At 36.9% G+C, this 18577-nt stretch overlaps 1 protein-coding gene across 4 annotated transcripts in view; it reads right to left on the bottom strand.

Moving 5' to 3' along the window:
* Nucleotides 1-18577, bottom strand: part of FNDC3A (fibronectin type III domain containing 3A) — a 128313-nt gene that overhangs the window by 94135 nt on the left and 15601 nt on the right. For all 4 annotated transcript variants that reach the window (XM_075489646.1, XM_075489634.1, XM_075489640.1 and 1 more), the window contains one exon: nt 15504-15632. In XM_075489646.1, the coding sequence (XP_075345761.1) occupies nt 15504-15605 (102 nt within the window). In that variant the 5' untranslated portion in view covers nt 15606-15632. Of the gene's footprint in view, nt 1-15503; nt 15633-18577 lie in introns of those variants that run through there.

The following is an 18577-nucleotide window of genomic DNA, read 5'->3' as shown; positions in this document are numbered from 1 at the left end:
AAAAAGCTTAGGACTAATCCACAGCCATGTTACTTCACTGTTTTAAGGCAACATCTTTCCACAGCAGAAACTGTAAATACAATTAGAAGTTGAAACTATTTCTGTCCCTACGGAGGAAAAAAAGCCAATCAATAAAACCTGAAATAAGTCAAGGAGCTCTAAAAACTAACTTAATAAAAGACGTCTTGTAGCAAGTCAACATATTTTTCTTCTTTTGCTCACCATTATACATGTGCTAAAGCAGCTCTCTGAATAATACTCAAAGGCTAAACAACAAGGCTCCCTCCCCAAATACACACACACGGACGATACAGCCATCCAAAAAATAGTGCCTCAAAAATACTTTGCCACTTCTATCAAATACATATATGCAGTGGATCTGTAAGTCAAAAGAGATTTTATTTGAAAAAAACTACTTACGCAAAATATTATTGCTTATATATACAGAGATAATATTTTTGATTTATTATTTAGGTTCTAGAAGTTTAAATTTAGTCTGAAGTAAAACACCCCCACCCAAACAACAAATGATTGTGTCTAGACATATACTAGATGATCTTTCACACAGGCACAAAACAAAACAAATCCTGAATTAAGACAGTTGCTAACCTTCTCCTCCACCCTGCTCCATAAAGGTATGCAGACCTACCTAATTTGGGGAAATTTTTGCAGATCAGATTTGAATAAGGTTTATAGAAGAGAGTTTAGCCTATCCTCACCACATAAGGATGATCTAAGTATTATACATTTTAAAGCCACAGTTCAAATACCACCTCACTTCAGGACTGACTGAAATACAGTTTCTAACTCTTCTAAGCCAGCACAAACATCAAGATATTCAATTCAGATACAGTACAATTTTGTTTACAAGTCTGGTATTCACAGCCACGTTTTCAAATCTTTTGTAGCAGGTAACAAATTGTGTTTCCCAAACAAATGCTTTTATACCTAAAAGCTTCTCTGTCTGTAGAAAAAGTTATTAGCTACTGAATATACGACATCATTTTAAAATACTTAGTTTTCCTAATACCTATGGGTTTATTTCTACCCAGCAAAGTCTTAGCTGAGAGACGGAAACTATCACTTTAGAGTTACTGGGATACGAGAGAAATATTTTTGTATTTGCATTAAAGAAAAATCTATAGATGTCAAGCTCTCTCCGCGTCTCCAAAATATCTTAGCTTTCAAACACATCCGTCAGTATCAAGGACTATCAGCCTGCTGAAGGGAGAAAGAAAAAGGTTAAGTTTTTAAATCCTGACTGAGGCTAAAGAAACCAAAATACATTATATACTTTGTGTCATGTGTGAAGCTGTGGGATAAGCCCACGTGAGAACTGACACTCTGTTCTCTCCACAGGCTAGCACTGTCTACCACCACAAAGGCAAGAAAACCAAAGGAACCAGATTGAATTTCAGTGTAAATGGATATTTGGAATCCTTCCCTCTGCCCAGCCACCCACCAACTCCCACTGAAGGGGAAGGGAACTGAATGAGTTACTTGATATCTTCCTCTAAAAGAAGTTAGTTATGCTTTGTGAATTTACATATTTTTCCAGAATGAGTGAAATCTGGGACAAATTTTCCAACCAAGTTAAAAGCCTCTAAATATACGTAACAAGAATGCTAATAGATCTACTGCTAAATATATAATATAAAAAAAAATTCCAATCCTTTAGCAGCAAAGCCAATTCATAGTCTGGCATACATATTAAAATACTGAAAAATGTGGGGACATAAGAAGGCAAGGAAAAAGTGGGGGGAAAAAGCTAAGATACATTACATTAATTTTATCCACTGTGAAAATCATATATAATATGAAGAAATAAGAGTATGTTATATTACATCTGTGGTTAAAGCATACTTAAACAACATAGTAAGAGACTGTACAACAAGAAAGATTATAAAGGGGAGTAAAACAGTACTACTGAAAAGCAGAGTTCTGTTTTTCTCTCATTCTGGAGTGGTTTTGGGGATGTGTGTGTTTTTGGGGGCTGTAGGGTGTTTTGTTTTTTTCCTCTAAACAAACTTCCTAGAAACCAAGAGGCTAAAGTGTTCCAAAACATTTCTCTGGACCTCTGAAACCATAATATAAAGAAAATGAAATCACAATCCATTTCTATACTAGCAGAAACAATGTTCTTTTCTGAGATGTTTTACTAGGAAAGAGGTAAGAGCTTCACGGTCAGGGTTCGGGTTTTTTTTTGTTTTGTTCCTTATTAATCTGAAAACATCTATATTTAGCATTATATGGTTATAGGTGCTGAGGCAGTAGCAAGTGATTGTCAGCAAAAAAATCACAAATAATGGAAAGACTTTACCAAAATCGTATTTCTAAATGCACTAGTAATATACATCAACATAAAAATAGACAGCAGTGGTTTGTCTAAAAACACTGCAACTGAAGTTAGCTCAGCAGTACTGATAAGAAGTATTTTTAGCCAAAAAGACAAAGGTAAATTCATTTTTGAACATTTTACAAATTTAGGAAAACACCGTAGCTAATGCTTTTGGTCATTCTGACTTCAAAAATTGTTAAAACACTCAACTAAACCTGTTAAGACGGGGGTACAGCCAAGCCCTTTGTAAGATGTATACTGTATCTTTAACAGTCTGTCTGCAACAAGATTAAAGAAGGGTGTATTTCTGGAAAAGGGTGAATATAATACAACACAACTTCCAGGCAGAGCCACATTTATGCTCTGTCATTAGGGTACATTCAGAACAATTACATTTTTCTCCACTAATAGCTCCAATCAAGATGTTAATTAGTGACATGCTTTATCTCGTAACCCATTTCAAAAGCCTTAGCGCTTTGACTTACTGTTGCTCGCATCCTTTTATTTCTCTCATTCAACTGGTGCTACCACAGTGACAAAGGATGAAGGAAGATTCAACAGTCACCACTCCGGCTGCTCCAATCTGTTCCATTCACTTAATACTGAGGTAATCTTCGGCGATGTGTTGAGCACTGCCTCCCCCTTCTTTTAACAGGGCACCTTAACCTAAACGCCAGGCTGGAGTATCTCCCTTTACCTTCCTCTATAGCTGTGCATCCACAAAGCATGTGGAGGCAGGATGTGAAAGGTAGGATCAATTAACAATATAGTCAGCAATACCTACCTCAAGCCTTCCTTCCTATCAAATTAGCCAACGTACAGTGAGCTTCCTGCTGTACACGAATGTATCATGTCACCATAGCAACTAAATCAACAAATAGCTGCTGCAGCATCTGCTTCTGGATCATCTAACGTCAGTCAACAGAAGGTTCGGGTTTAAGAGAACAAAGCTTCCAAATATATGCCATTTTATAACTGCATTTTTAATTTAGCCTCCTGATTCCCAGATAGGATATACTAGCTCAGAATGAACCAACTTCTGACTTTATACTTGAATCTATGATGCAGCTCATGACTTCAGTTTGCAAATAAGCCAGAAAGGAGGGAGGAAAAAACGCACTTTATATGAGAATAAAAAGATACAGCAAAGAAATAATCAACTGGATTCTACTGCACTTTTTCTTAAGTACTGTGTTACTCTATACTGGGCACTTATTAGACACATTAAGAGGCATGAAAAGAAAGAAGTGTGTTTCCCAATTTTGCTTTATAATTTACATACATCTCTGCCCTAAATAATACTATAACCAGAAATATATTTTATTAGATATTAATATTTAAGACATTTCAGATGGCTGACAAAGATGGTTTCCCTCTATTAGTCTCCACTAAAAAGCTGAACTGAAAACATCCAGTATTAATTGCTGGCAACCTCACATCTGTGGTCTTTAATCCCAACAATAGCAGGGGCCCACTGGCATACCCTCACCTGTGGAAAGACAGCCACGTAGGGCAAAACACGCATCCCTCCCTTCTTGTGAGAAATTACTTCAAGTACCACATATGCATTACTCTGCTTTAAGTCCTAACCCATAAACAGACAAGATACCAAGTTGTTACAAAGCAGTGTCATGTATCTGGAATGCAACAACATGAGATTACTGATTAAGTGTTGCCTGAGGTATAAAAAAAATTTAAAAATTACTTGGGACAGTAATGTCTTCAAAGGTAATAAGCAAGTGTACACACACACAGACTTTTATGTAAAAGGACTCAAACCTACAGCTTACTTATAACAAGCAAGTAACTTTCTGCTATTTTAGCTTCAAGTCATATTCCTAACATTTGATCAGCATGAAATTCTTTACCAACTAAAAGCTTTCTAGGCTCAAGGTATCAGTTATTCAAATCCAGTATCATTTTATTATTGAAAACATTTACTTTTTAGTTTTCAAAGCAGCTGGTTTTCTATCTATGTACAGTCTTTTGTTACAAGGAAAATCATTACATCTAGGTTGGCTCCACAGAGCACGGTCCAGTGAACAGGGAAAACCAGACACAGACTCAAGATGCTAACTCTGCTGTGGCTCCAACGCGGACTTACTGTGATTTGTGGGTTTGTCACCTCACCTACGCCAGAGGTTCCCTGTTTGTAGGACTAGTACAACAGTATTTGTATGTCCCTAAAAGATACTGACCGAAGAACACTGCAAGACTTGAGTGTTATTCATTAGCAGCACAGGAATTGCCAGATGGAATCACATCTGTGGTCCAGCTAAGGTAATGTCAGTTACAAATGTGGCACAAGTCATTTTTCCATTCTGTTCAAAATCTGCTGTTCACATCATAATGATGCTAATGAGGCTATGAACTACTCTTTTCCACAATCAAACCCACTAACATTTAGAAAACCGATTAAATGGAAAAATGCAAGAGATCTGTGTAACAGGTATTACAGACAGCATAAGATTATTAAATAGGAACAGCTGACACATCAGTAATAAAAGCTGAATTAAAACAGTGTCTTAAGCCTTTGGCAATTTAAAACAATTTAAGAATTTCATGCTTGTGAAGAATGTCACTTCCAACTAATTCTTTTGTAAAGTCATCTTTCAGAAGATTTTTCTATCTCCATCTTCTTTTAGACTTCCTAAAGACTTTCTCCCTCCCCACTTATGTTGGCTAGTAACCAATAAAGGGTTCGGAAAACTTTAGGTTGAGCTCTCTACTATATCACACCAGTCTCTTGTGACAGACTAAGGACACAACATTTCTGTGGTATCTATAAGGAAAAGTAATGTTAGAATTTTCTTTTTTAATTTAAATTCTCTCCTGGTTTTAGTATGAATGATAGAAGAAAAGCAGCTTCTTATCCTTATAAATAAGTGTCCTATAGACATTGAACGTTGTCCAAGTAACACTCTTAATGCAATGCTCTTAACACTAAAGCTCTAAAATCTTCTATTTTCCACCAAATTTGAGCAAATTTCAATTTATAGGTTTCCCACAAGTACACAACTCTCTACCATAGCATCTGCTAATACTGAATGATAATCTAGAGGGATCTAACTGCTCCATATATGGAGAGTAACACTTTCCTAATGAAGAACAGAAAAGATCTGGGTAGTAAAGGCTACTAAATCTTGGGTTTCAGGATTAGGGAGGAAATCCATACAGAATTAAGTAAATGTTACTGCAACGTATTATGTGACAATTTGTATGTTTGGGATTTTAAAAAAACAAACGCTATCCAAACTGTTTCAGCTTGGACAGGTAGCAGCAGCACCTCCCGAAGAAAGTGAGAGAAAGCAGCCATCTATTCAGTGACATGCTCCTATGGCCTATGTATATTTTTCAGGGGAGAGCAAACAATTCTGTGTCAGTTTTCTAAAAGGCAGCCGACAGATAGTAAAATCAGCAAACATTTCATCTTTAACCACTGCTACAAGATACTGTCAGCACCACTGAATGCACTAAGACAACAGAATATCCCTAGAAGCAACTGGAAACAGGGAGGCTGGAAAGATGACTAGACTGTTCAGGGGCACTGACATTCAAAAACTATAGATTCCAATAGCTTTCACTGCTTTTTGTAGAAAGGCAGGTTGGAAAGATCTGAGAATTGGTGATTTTTTTTATTCTAGCAGATAAATTGATTTTATTTATGGAAAGGTTTTTTAAATTATTACTGTACTCATATGTTTCCCCCCTTTCTCTTCATGTGAAAGATGATCAACAGAAAGTTGATCACGAGGTGTAGTGGTGGGAGGAGAAAGATGGTTTAGAGCCTTGTTTTGTAAAAATATACAGTTTTCTGAGAAGAACCAGTAAAAGAGAAACGTTAGAGTCTGCATCTAATGTCACTGATAAATGTTCAAGACTTCTTAGTGTCCAGGTATAACAGTATTAATTACTGTATGTTCCATAAGTGTGTCTGTCTCATTCTTTATTATTGAGAAATACTTACATTTTTGATCGAGTTGTTTCTGCTTTGTCTCTTCTCTTTTGTATTCTTAGTTCTCACAGCTTGGCTAAGCAAAGTTGTCTCATTTACAGCAAACCCAATCTGTTTCATTAGCATTGACACAGTCTGTGGTTAGCAGATAGCGCACAGAAAGTTTGCTACTTACCCTTATTTTTATACTTTTACTGATTTGAAGATGTAATAGTAACAGAAGTGTTTCAAATAATTTGGATAATGCAACAGACAAACCGTTTGTGCTTCAAATTTTTAAGCTAATCCTTGTTTACAGGGAATTAGATGGAAACAGTGTTAGGGGCAGTCACTAAACTCCGGAACTTTCCGGGGCATCTGGTCCTGGCCAGTGGTTAGACACATCAACCTCTATAAATAAAAACTGGAAGACTTCAACCAGATTATTCTCATTTCACAATGACTTGTTGTTTGAAGTCCACAGGACTTCAGCTTTACAACACTAAGTAAAACTGGATGAGAGACAGAGCTTGTACTGCACAGCAAAGTGATAGCAAAGGCTAAGCTTTCAGCTAATACTTTGCAGGGGCTAGTCACCTCAGTAGGCACTCTCCCTGATCAATCTGCATATTTGCAATGGTCCAAAACAGAATCAGGGAGTAAACTTTCATTTAAGTTGTATCTAGATGCACTGAAAGGTAGAAGACTGCCAATTTAATTTTGGAAAACAAAGTAATTTAACAGAGATTGTCTGAAATGAAAATTACAATTAAAAAAACCAAACCCTTGGTTGCTTAAGATGCTACTAAATGTTGAGAGAATCAAAAACCTTATTTTGAAAAACAAAAAGCCAAAAACCAAAAAACCTCCAAACCAACCAACCAAAAAAAACCAACAAAACACCTAAAAGTGCTGTGAAGTGCTACATGTGGCATTGTTCAGAGAAAGCCAGGCACTTTGAAGATTTTTTTTTTATCTGATTTGCAACAGTTTTTAGATATTGTATTTATTTTAAATACATAAAAAATAATATCTTCCTGTAATAATCTTTTCTTTTTCACAACACTTCTGGAATCAAAACACTCTTGCAATTGTTTCAATTGAGCATCAAAACTGAAGACACTTTTCAGCTGTACTTCAACTGTATGTACTTTGCAATTCCCACGCTTTGACCGCAAGTGGTACCAGCAGTTGCCATGTAAAATACTTTGTGTCGAATAGGTACTATCTGGTGTTTCCTTATGCAAAAAAAAAAACCCCAAACAAAACTTTCAAAGACTGCCTACTTCCAGTTCTCTCTGAATCTGTTGTGAAGATCTTAACGTTGAGAAGAGGGGAAGAATTAGTTTGCTGGTTGGCATGCATTTGAAACAAGCTGAACAGTTGTGCCATTGTTAGAGTTTCGCTAGTATTCTCCTTCCATATAATACCTAGGGATAAATAAAAAAAATAATAAAAAAAAATCTGACAAACATTATGAAAGCTAGCCAAGATGAACAAAGTGAGGTGGACAGTTACAGATTTGCTAATGATGACGCAAGTCAATGGCACTTTACTTAACACAATTTCTTTGTCAGTAATATCTGGACATGTCTGAAAGTGTGTGCAACCAGTTAGGCATTCACCAAGAAACAATATCCAACATTATAAAGCAGTCATGATCAACCTTTGGCCTAACAGCTGAATACATCAGTTCAGAAAGGTCATAAAGATACAATTGATTCTCCCTCTGTAGGCTGAGGCAGAGCCCTTTTGGCCCTTGTTCTGACTTCCTTCACCCTTCTGCAGTACAAGAGGACCCAGCAAGCAGGAAAGACACTATTTCTCTCCCTTACAACCAGTAAGTGCCATGAACAGCAGATTACTGGTGAAGATCTCCACCAAGCACACAGGAGCTGAACTCACTCTGGCTGTGCAGTATTCTGTAACTTATATAGTTGATTCAAGGGCTGAAGTGATAGGTGGGAGAAAAAGGTATCACCTTCTCATTTTTTAAAAGAACTCTGCTGAACAACAACTCAAATCAAAATTTGTAATAAAAATCCTTTAAAAACAATCCCCTTCCTGCAATACAATTGTAACAATTCAGAGAAAAATGTAAATAAGCAAGCTGGAACTGAATTCGGACATTCAATTTCTGAAGAGTAGAAGATTTAAGAAATATAAGCTGTGGGTTTAGAAAGTATATGGACTAGAAGAGAATTTTGTATTTCCCAACATTGCTTCTCACAGCTCAGATTCCTGTTTGGTGATACAGCAAGTTAAAAGGCCATAATATTTAAGACTGATGGATGTGTCTTTAACATTTTTACCTTAAATAGAGCACAAAAGGAAGTGCCAAAGGAAGAACTATTTATTCAAAATAGCATTTCATAAAAAAAAAATTAGAATGCTAGGAGTTTCAATAGCACTTCTAAAGTAGTTTTTTCCCCCCAATAAAGTTCTCTGTACACCTAGCTTTGTGCAAATCTGGGTATCACTGTATATCAAAATACTGTGTGACAACACGAACCTGAGTAGGAAGAGAAATTAAAGGCTACGTCCTCAATTTGATCAGGTTGGGAAAGCTCAGTCAGTACTGGACCAAGGGCTTGGTGGGAGAAATCTCTACAACCCCAATTCTCTCTCATGTATTTTCTCCTCTACTTCCAAAAAGAAAGGGAGAAAAATTAGAGCCAAGGGCCATTTTTGTTATGGTGCGTAAACCTGAGTCTATCTCTTCCTGGAGAATGTCATTCTGGCTGCTCTATAAAGTGTATAATTCTGTAATACGGAAACGGTTAGATGGACTTTGCCCAGTTATAAACAAACCTCTCAATCACCAGGGGATAAAAAACAGGCTTCAGCTAGCAGGGGATGTACTTCAGATTACTTCTTTGCAAAGTGTGTAAACTCTCACATATTTTAAGAATGGAGTTTCTGTAGTTAAAAATATGACTTTGCAAAGCAGTTGCAGAGAGATTACAATAGCTGCCTTCTGAGGAAATATATGTAAGCAATAAGGGTGACTTCATAAGTTTTGGACTCTGGCATTCAGGTCCTGCCTTACTCAGCATTAAGTATCCCATGGCACAAAGAAGGGGAGAGAAGGGGACCAAGGAACATGCCTCAGTCCAGGACACTGCTTGGACATAACTGTACCCTTCCAAACCTTACTGACACAGGAGCACAGAGACTCAGGAATTGGGCCCACTTGCAAGAGACTGCAGAGAGGAACTGGGCTACCTCAATGCTTATAGCTCCAGGCAACTTGCACCTCCTCACCTCATTTGAAAAACAAAAACAAAACAAACAAAAAAAAGGAACAGATCTTTAGTCACCTTCCTGAAAGATATCATCTTCCGGACATGCTTATTTCTCCCAGTTGACTATGTTAGCAACCTACGGTGACTAACTGACTTTAAATCCAATTTTCACATGTCATTCAATTCTCCCAAATACCAGTTTCTGAAGAGATTCATTCAACAAGGGAAATCTTGCCTCAAGTATCTTGGGAGGAATCTACTGTATCAGAGACCAAAATAAATCTAGGATTCATATCACGCAAATGAAAACAGACATTTTAGAGAGAAAGAGAAGGATTACTCAGAGAAGGTTTATGAGGATACTTCATTCCATGAATTTTCATACTGAATACAAGTAAGAAAGGCTATGAACTACACAGCCTTCACTCATTTCTACATTTATTTTCAGACAGCTAATATTAAAATAAATATATTTGGGTACTAATATAAATTGTACAATAAATCTGATGCTTCTTTCTGCTAACCAAAAGAAGCACAGTATTCATACGTAACTATACACCAAAGACTTTTGAATCCTCACTTTCTGCTGAGGATGATGGCTGCTTCTAGGAAATGTAAAGTAAGTTTTCAATGCATCTGCAATCAAGAATACAGTTTAAATACATAAGAGAAAATTCTGATCTCAAAAGCAAAAAAAAAAAATTTACACTTAATTAAGACAAAACTTCAGTCTTCCTGACCAAAAAATATATTAACTCAGATACAGAAAGGATCTAATAACCTTGAGGCATCAAAATGCATATTCTCATAGCTTTTTTTTTTGTGGTGTTATTTTTTAAAAATCATAGCCATCAACCAGTTAAAAACTTCTGTGGAAAAGATTTTTTTGTATACAGAATGTCCCATATAAGTTTGATTATGTATTTTCCAGTGATGGTTGCTACACAAAAGTACTAATCAATCCTGGAAAAAATACAGCTTGATAATCAGCTTCTGTAAGCTGGCACTCCAGCATTACATACAGAAGAGTTCCAATGGTTCCAGTGAACACAGTTCTGGTGCGCTTCTGTGCTATGAAGTCACTGAAGGATGGAAGAATAATTGTCAACTAAAACAAACTTTAATGAATCTGGAAAGGAAAAAAGTTAGACGTATCTGCTAATTCAACAGAGCCAAAGAGGAAGTAAAAAAAAAAACCCACCACAAACAAAACACACCCCCCACACACAACCCCCCCAAACCTAACCAAAAAGACAGAAGCAGCCATGCATGTACTCTGTACTCTATAAAATCAGAACACAGAAAAAGGAAAGGAAAACAGCACAATATGGAAAGCAGTGAGAACAGCTATAACAGTATATGTTGTTAAACAACTTTTAACACGGATTTTTTTTCCTGTCGAGGAAAAGATCATGAAACATATGCAGTTCTAGGTTTGATTTTCAGCAGCTAGGCAAAAACAAAGCAAGCTGGGACTTGATAATATACCATATGCTTTTCAGAAACAGAAGCACCAGAACTAAAACTGGGGAAAAGCATTTAGCAATCCAGTTTACATCTTCACCATTATATTTCTGCTGTGACTCCATGTATGTAAACAACCTGAAAACCAAAAAAGGGGATTCTCAGAATTATTTCATTTGTTTTTATAGCCATCTGTTACTCTGCTGTCTGAAGACTTCCTCCTATGATAACAGGTTAGTAACTTTAAGATTAGAAGTTTAAATATTAGAAGAAGAAATTGGTTTTAGAAATACTAACTCGTAGATCTGATGCTAAATATCTATTTCAATTCAAAGAATTTGCAATTAAACTCACACACACTATATATATACACACACATACATACCCCATATTACCAGATGGACACATACTACGTATATATATGCACAGAGTGGGATTTTTGGAAATCCCACTAAGCATCTAAACTTCTGAATAAAGTTTGGAGGGTAAGCAACCAGCTTCCCAAGCTAGAAGTATTACTTTATCACTACACCTTGCTGAGAAATAAAGCTGACTAAAGGCCAAACACTGTATGTTCCATTTCCCAAAGAAAAGGAAGAGGTTAACAGGTATTGGGCTACTTTGAGAGTGCTATCTACCTTTTTCGTAATAAAGGACACCAAGGTTATATAGGGTTGTCTCACTCTGCAACTGTTAGCTTTAGTGGGTAGGTGCAGAGAGGGTCCAGAATGCCAGGGTTGCTGCAAACTTGCATCAGTAATTTACTGATTTGTCTTGGAATAGCACTGGGTGCTGCAGAAACTTTCCAAAACAATTTAACATCAGTCTAATATCAGGAAAACAAAGTGTCTGTTAAAGAAAGTAGTTTGAACTCTCGCCTCCTCATTTTCCTCATAAATTATGAATTTACCTCCCCATACCAAATCAGGACTCGCATAATCAAAAACATCCATCCTGTCCAGCCTTAGCAATAATCAGTAAAGCCTCACTGCAGCAGTTACCATTACATGAAAAACCCTCAAACACTTCTGTCCTCATAGCATGTTTTCTCAGTGTCACTTGGTTTCTGTCAGCTCCTGTGGATCTTCTCCATACTTCATCCACAACCTTACTCCTTATATCTTGGTGGTGAGTATGTTACCCACTCACGTTGAACACAGTGATGAGAAGGTGCAAAAGCAGTACTTCTGTGCTAAATAGAGGGAGGAGCTAACAGGCTTGGTCTTTGCTTTTCCTTTTCCCCAGTTTTGTCCTATGAAACTAACAGTAGTCCCTTGTTCTGTGGGACACAGAATGAGGCAGTCTCCCACGGCGGCACTGAGTAGCATGTGAATGTCCACACAGTTTAAGCTCCCCATGTTTTCTGCCTGAACACACACATTCCTCTAACTTCGTGGATTGTTTTGTTTTAAAACATGGTGGAAAGTTACAGCTTTAACCTGATCAAACACTTCCACTATTTGAAGCATATGACCTTTCATCTTAACATGTTCAAATATTTGTACTGCTATTTCACATTTAAACTGCTAGCAGAACTTCAAGTATTTGAAATAGATTATCTTGAAGATATGAACTGTTCTAGAAAAGTACTGAATGGTCTATATCCATTTGGTAACTCAGTTATGCAATATATACAACTTAAAATCACAATAATTATCACAGTTAATTCTGGTAAGATGCAAGGAGGGGGTGAATTGATTAAAAAAATCCTCAGGTGTTTCACAACTGAACAAAAACTTGCAAGTTCTAGGATATGGTTAACTAGTCTAACATAGGAAATACCAAAATATAAACAAAATATTATTTAAATAAAGAGTTTTCTACTAGACTTTCAACACATTTTTCAGTCAGGACTAGCTAAAACTAATTAGAATGGCTACAGTCCAACCTACACACTATGAAGACAGAAGAACATATACATTTATTTACACAGACAAAACAGCTCTGAATTTTGATTGTGGGAACACAACTAAGTTCTGTCAGCACTACAGATTATGTTATAGATTATGCAATCCAACACCGTGATGCTGTTACGAAAGAAACTGGAAAAGTAGTTTTTGTATTTTAAGGAAGTAACCCCTACAGAATGTGTGTATTGTAGCTAAGCAAATAAGAGTCTTCCTAGTTGCTCAGTCTGTGAAGAAGTGTGAATAGTCTTCACACGTCTTGTAGCTTCAAAGTTACACGAAAAAAAAAAAGTAATACAATGCACTAATATTCTGGTTGAAATATTTTTAAGAAAATATGAAAAAGGCTCAGAATTACAACATGTTGTGCTTGAATACATCACACTTCATTTGAAAGTATATACCCCTTTCATTACTGTACCATATAAAACAAATGTAAACAAATACTTTTAAGACCCTTATAAATAAATAATGGCCTGCCTGACCTTTTTGTGGCCTAAGTCTTAAGTGGGTAACCTTGACAGAGTAAGCAGTACCTGCAATTCTGGATTTCCTGTATTTCAGATAATAGTATATGAGAAAATAGTATGTTTCAGATATTCTATTGTCTTCTTAGTGATGGGTTTTAAATCACCAGATGCAAAAAGGGCTTCCAGTAAAATTTCCTGCCACTTAACAAATGCATTTGCAAATTCTTCATGAGTCATGTATCAAATGCAAAGAAAGGACAGAAAACGGAAGTTGCAACTTTCACTAGACATTGTAGAACACAGAACAGTAGACAACATCTAGTTATCATGAAGAAAGAAACTGACTTTCTTTACTGATGACTGAGAATCTGCCCAATTGTTTCTGAAGAGTCTCTTTTTTCTTTTTTAAAACAAACACTACCACTATCAGTTCCACTTTAGACAGTATTCTTAAATCAGCAGCTTGCCTTTTTTTTTTTTTAAATAAAAAAGGACACCAACAGCATATATGATGTTCTTCCCTTAAGAAGACTAACAAAATCCCACAAATTCATTTATTTGAAGAAATTCTTTTCTTGTTTTCCAGTTTTAATCTTGCTTGGCAGGAGAAAAAGAGACAACATTTTAATGACAAAGGATCCCCAAAAGAACATTTAAGCTCATATCTGACTCAAAAGTTTGCACCATTACAGAGTAAGCTTGACAGCACAGCTTGATAGTCTTATTTTTGGGGAAGGCAGAACAAGTAACTGAGTCTCAACTATCTTTGAAAGGTCATGGTGATTAGGGGAGGTTCCCAAAGACTGGAAGAAAGCAAATGTCACTGCAATCTTCAAAAAAGGGCAAGGAGGAGGATCTAGGGAGCTACAGGCCGGTCAACATCACCTTCAGCTCTGGGAAGACGAGCAAGCAAATCTTGCTAGAAGCCATTTCCAAACACATTAAAGATAAAAAGGTGATTGGGAGTAGTCAGTATGGCTTCACAAAGTGGAAATCATGCCTGACAAATCTGGATGGCCTTCTACAATGAAATTACTAGCCTGGTGAATGAGGGGAGAGCAGTAGATACTGTTTATCATGACTATAGCAAGGCTTCTGATACCGTCTTGCATAACATCCTCACAGAAACTGATGAGGTATAGACTGAACACAGGCACTGAGGTGGACTGAAAACTGGCTCAAAGGGTTGTGATCAGCAGTGCAAAGTCCAGCAGGAGGCCATTCACTAGTCATCTACCTCAGTGGTTGATACTGGGACAGATAATGTTTACTATCTTCTTTAAAGACCTAGATGACAGGACAGAGTGCACCATCAACAAGCTTGCAAGTGATACAAAGTTGGGAGGAGCGGTTGATGCACTAGATGGCTGTACTGCCATCCACAGGGACCTTGACAAGCAGAAGAAATGGGCCAGCAGGAATCTCATGAAGCTCAACACAGGGAAATGCAAAGACCTGTACCTGAGGAAGAATAATCCTATGCACCAGTACACACTGGGAAGCTGCTCCAGAACTGTGCTTATCTGGGGCCTAAAATATTCTTCCTAGGTTAAAGATATGGAGAATACATACATTTTTGCCAACACCTCTTCCTCACTGGAGCTGACATTTCTCAAGTGTTCTGAAACCATAATCATAAGTTTTTCTATCACCTTGACTGGTTTTGTCTAAAAAAAAAATAAATTGGAAGAGGTGTCCGGGCAGACACTAACATACAAAAGCAAGTCCCACCATTCAAGATACCCAGTTGTAAGCAAGTGTCAGTCTAGAGTCATAGAGTTGTTAACTCACGTTGTGCCTAAGCTAGTAAGCTCTACCATAGGGGAAGGTCTATTAACCTTAACAAGGTCACGTGGTAATGTAAATATATAGCTTCCAAATTAAGGCTCAAGCATGGCTAGACAGCTTGGTAGCTGTTTGGTCCCATCCTTCTATGAAGATGTTCTTTCACAAGACAGGTTTTCTGCTTCATACTCCTTACAAATCTCTTCTCTGCACCAGTTCTACCTTCACCTCTCAAACACATCCATGACCAAAGCTGCACAAAAATATTCCAGATGAAGGCTTACTATCTTTTATAGTGTCAATATGGCAATGGTGCTGTTGTAAGAAAAAAAAAAAAAAAAAAAATTGAAGTTTTCTTACCTGTTGTGCTCCATCCCCACTAACAATAGGGGAAGTTAGAAGAGGGATTTCACTACTTATAATCGAAGTGGTATCCAGTAATGGTGGATGTTCTGCCATCATTGATAGTACACTAATTCACAAGATCACCTGCAAAGAAAAAGTTACTCAAATGGTTAAACTATATAAATATTTCTGAATAATTACTCTTAAAAAACAGCCTCACATTAAAAAAAGATTATTAAATTAGACACCTTTAAAAAGTATGTTTCCACAACATTCCAGCAATCATGTAAACTTGAAGATGTGTCTTGCCAGCTAGTACAAGCCTTATTTATACAGAGGGTAGGTTTAGACCCCCTCTAGCGGCTGAACCTTAGAAGACGACACATCACAGCCTTGGAGCTAGCAAATCTCTTAACTTTGACTATAAACCAAGATTTTGACTAAGTTTGACTGGCATTGCTGACAAAACGCCCACAGGAAAAAATGGAGGGAAAAAAAGCGCAGTTGCATCGGAACTTACATATATGTTGTTCCTGTTTATATGAAACTGCTAAAAACCTGAGATCTATTAACAGGGACACTGTTTTGTTGGGGGTTTTTCGTGTTTGTTTGTTGATGTGGGGTTTGGTTTTTTTTTGTTTGTTTTTGTTTTTTTTTTGTTTTGTTTTTTGTTTTTTTTTTTTTTTTTAAAATCACCGACCCACTTTTTCTACTATTCTAACGAATGAGACACTTATTTTAGGAACAACTAGTTACTAGGAAATGTTCAAGTGAGACACAAATGAATAAATACCCAAAATCTTCTGCACAATCTGACATTACTTTTAAAATGTATTAGACCCAGAATTAAAGCTGTGCCTTTTTGATAACCAGTGGCCCTTTAATAGCTTTACCAGCAGCTAAAATTGGGGGGGGGGAGGGGAGGAAGAGGTCATGCCCGCACACAAAATTATAATCCTCATAACTATACTATGAAAAAGCCCTCGCTAGCACACACTGTAAAGTTACATGAAATCTGATGACAAGAAAAAAGCCACCCAGGCAAGAGGCCCATGAAAGCAGTGATTCACTTCAACTCTGATGAGTGTCAAGTAACAGCATAACAGAAAGCAAGATTCAGCCGAGCGTTCCTTTCAATTACATTAACAAGTCATAAGTAATGTGTTTCATGGTATTTTGTGTGTTAGTGCTATATGAAGACTGGATGGAAGAATTAAGACCAGAAAAGCTGAAGATTACCATTTTTCCATGCTAGAAATATGTATTGCAAGTCTAATAAGCTGCTTTTGAAATTGTATTTCATTTTGCTAAAAAAAAAAAAAAAAAAAAATCACTAAGTTATACTGGTTTAGTGTACTGGTCTTAACTCCATCCCAGCCAGACTCAGTGCACTTACCTTTCAGAGGAAAAAAAAAAAAAAAAAAGAAAGATCAACAAGAATTGAGAAATTGATATTTCTTAACAAAATAAAAAAGACAGATGGAAAGAATTCACTAGAGGTAAATGGTACATTCAGAATTCCCACAAGTTAATCACATTTTGCATCTGAAAACAGTGCTTAATGTCAAACATAGACATAAAGATTAAGCTGAGAATAAGCTTGTACAGCGTTTCTAAAGCAGAACAGCCTCTCTTAGCCAGTACTTACAGTGGCCTGGTGAAAATAAGTAGGTACAATTTTAAAGTTACACAGCCTGATACTCAGTAACTCTACAGATTTTTAAAGTTTTGCCTTGATATCATCTGGCTATTGACACTCTCTACAAATACTCCTAAAGTTCTAACACAGATACACTGTCTGCTCATAAACAGAGACGCTTACTAGTTGCAGCATATAAGATTTACTTTTAATAAAGAGATATCAGATAAAATTTAAGGAGTGATTAAGTCAGCTTAATGACACTGACTTTGGTACCAAGTTCTAGAGATGATATTTGGTTAATTTAAAAGAGCTGCTGTTAGAGTTTACTACTTGGAAGCATTCTCTAAAACTATCCCCATCCCACCCAACTGACTGCTTTTACTTGTTTGACCCTCTAAGGCAGATGTTGTATACCTGCTGTGGGTTGAAATCTGTAATACAATGCTGTCAGTACAAGAAGACTCACACAGAACAAAGACTTCACATTTTCTAGAAAATGCATTAACAAAGCACTATAAGCCTCTTGTACAGCTATGCACATACAGTATGATTTAGCTATTCCCATGCTGAAGGTTGTCCTACTATAAAACTATGAACTTGGAAAAAAAGCATTCTGAAACTATTTTAGAGGTTTCATTTACTTTCCTGGTATACTCTGCAAAGATTAAAGGGGGGCGGGGAATCGCTCTAGGTTAAAAGACACTGAAACCTAACGGTGATTACTTAAGAATTCATCGCCGCTTATGCCAAGTCATTTATACCTGCTTAGCCAGACTAATTAGTCTCCCAAGCAATGAGGAGAGTGTTTTATATTCCTACTTTACTTTAAAAGCTTTCCCACTCATCAAAAAATCCTCCAGGCTACAGTCAGTCCCCACCACCTCTGCAGGTGGCAGAGGGCTGATGAAAGTTACTTGGATCATCTTTCAAGCTAGCAAGCTTGATGGTAAGCTTCCCAGGATATTATCCAATGACCATTTAACATAAAATGAAGGCACAGCCTGGAAACGGCTGTTAGAATCAAGGCATCCCTCCTCCCACAATAGCTACAACCAGGCTTGCTCTCATGCCATCTCTTGATCTTACAGCTCCAAAGATTTTGCGCTCCTATCTGCAGTGTCACAGACAGAAAAGTAATTCCAATACTCCAAGCTATAACACAACACACTCCCAGACAAAGCTGGCTTGAGTTTCCCCAGGTTTAAGTTGAATCCAGCTCACTATTCCCAAGCCGCTATGCTAATGACTAGTCTCTTATATAAGAAAGCACTAACCTTCTTTATCACACACAATGACTTTTGACTGAATCCATAACTTATGACGCACTCAGTGCTATCACCATTTATTAAGCATAAATCAAAACAAGTCTATCAAATTGGACACCAGTGAGAATTAAACATAACCCAAACTGACTCAAATACTACTCTCATAACAACTTGTTAAGACC

This window comes from Mycteria americana, chromosome 1, assembly GCF_035582795.1.
Source record: "Mycteria americana isolate JAX WOST 10 ecotype Jacksonville Zoo and Gardens chromosome 1, USCA_MyAme_1.0, whole genome shotgun sequence".
Taxonomy (NCBI): Eukaryota; Metazoa; Chordata; class Aves; order Ciconiiformes; family Ciconiidae; genus Mycteria; species Mycteria americana.
The sequence above is the reverse complement of the archived record's forward strand: the minus strand, read 5'-3'. Positions and strand labels throughout refer to the sequence as shown.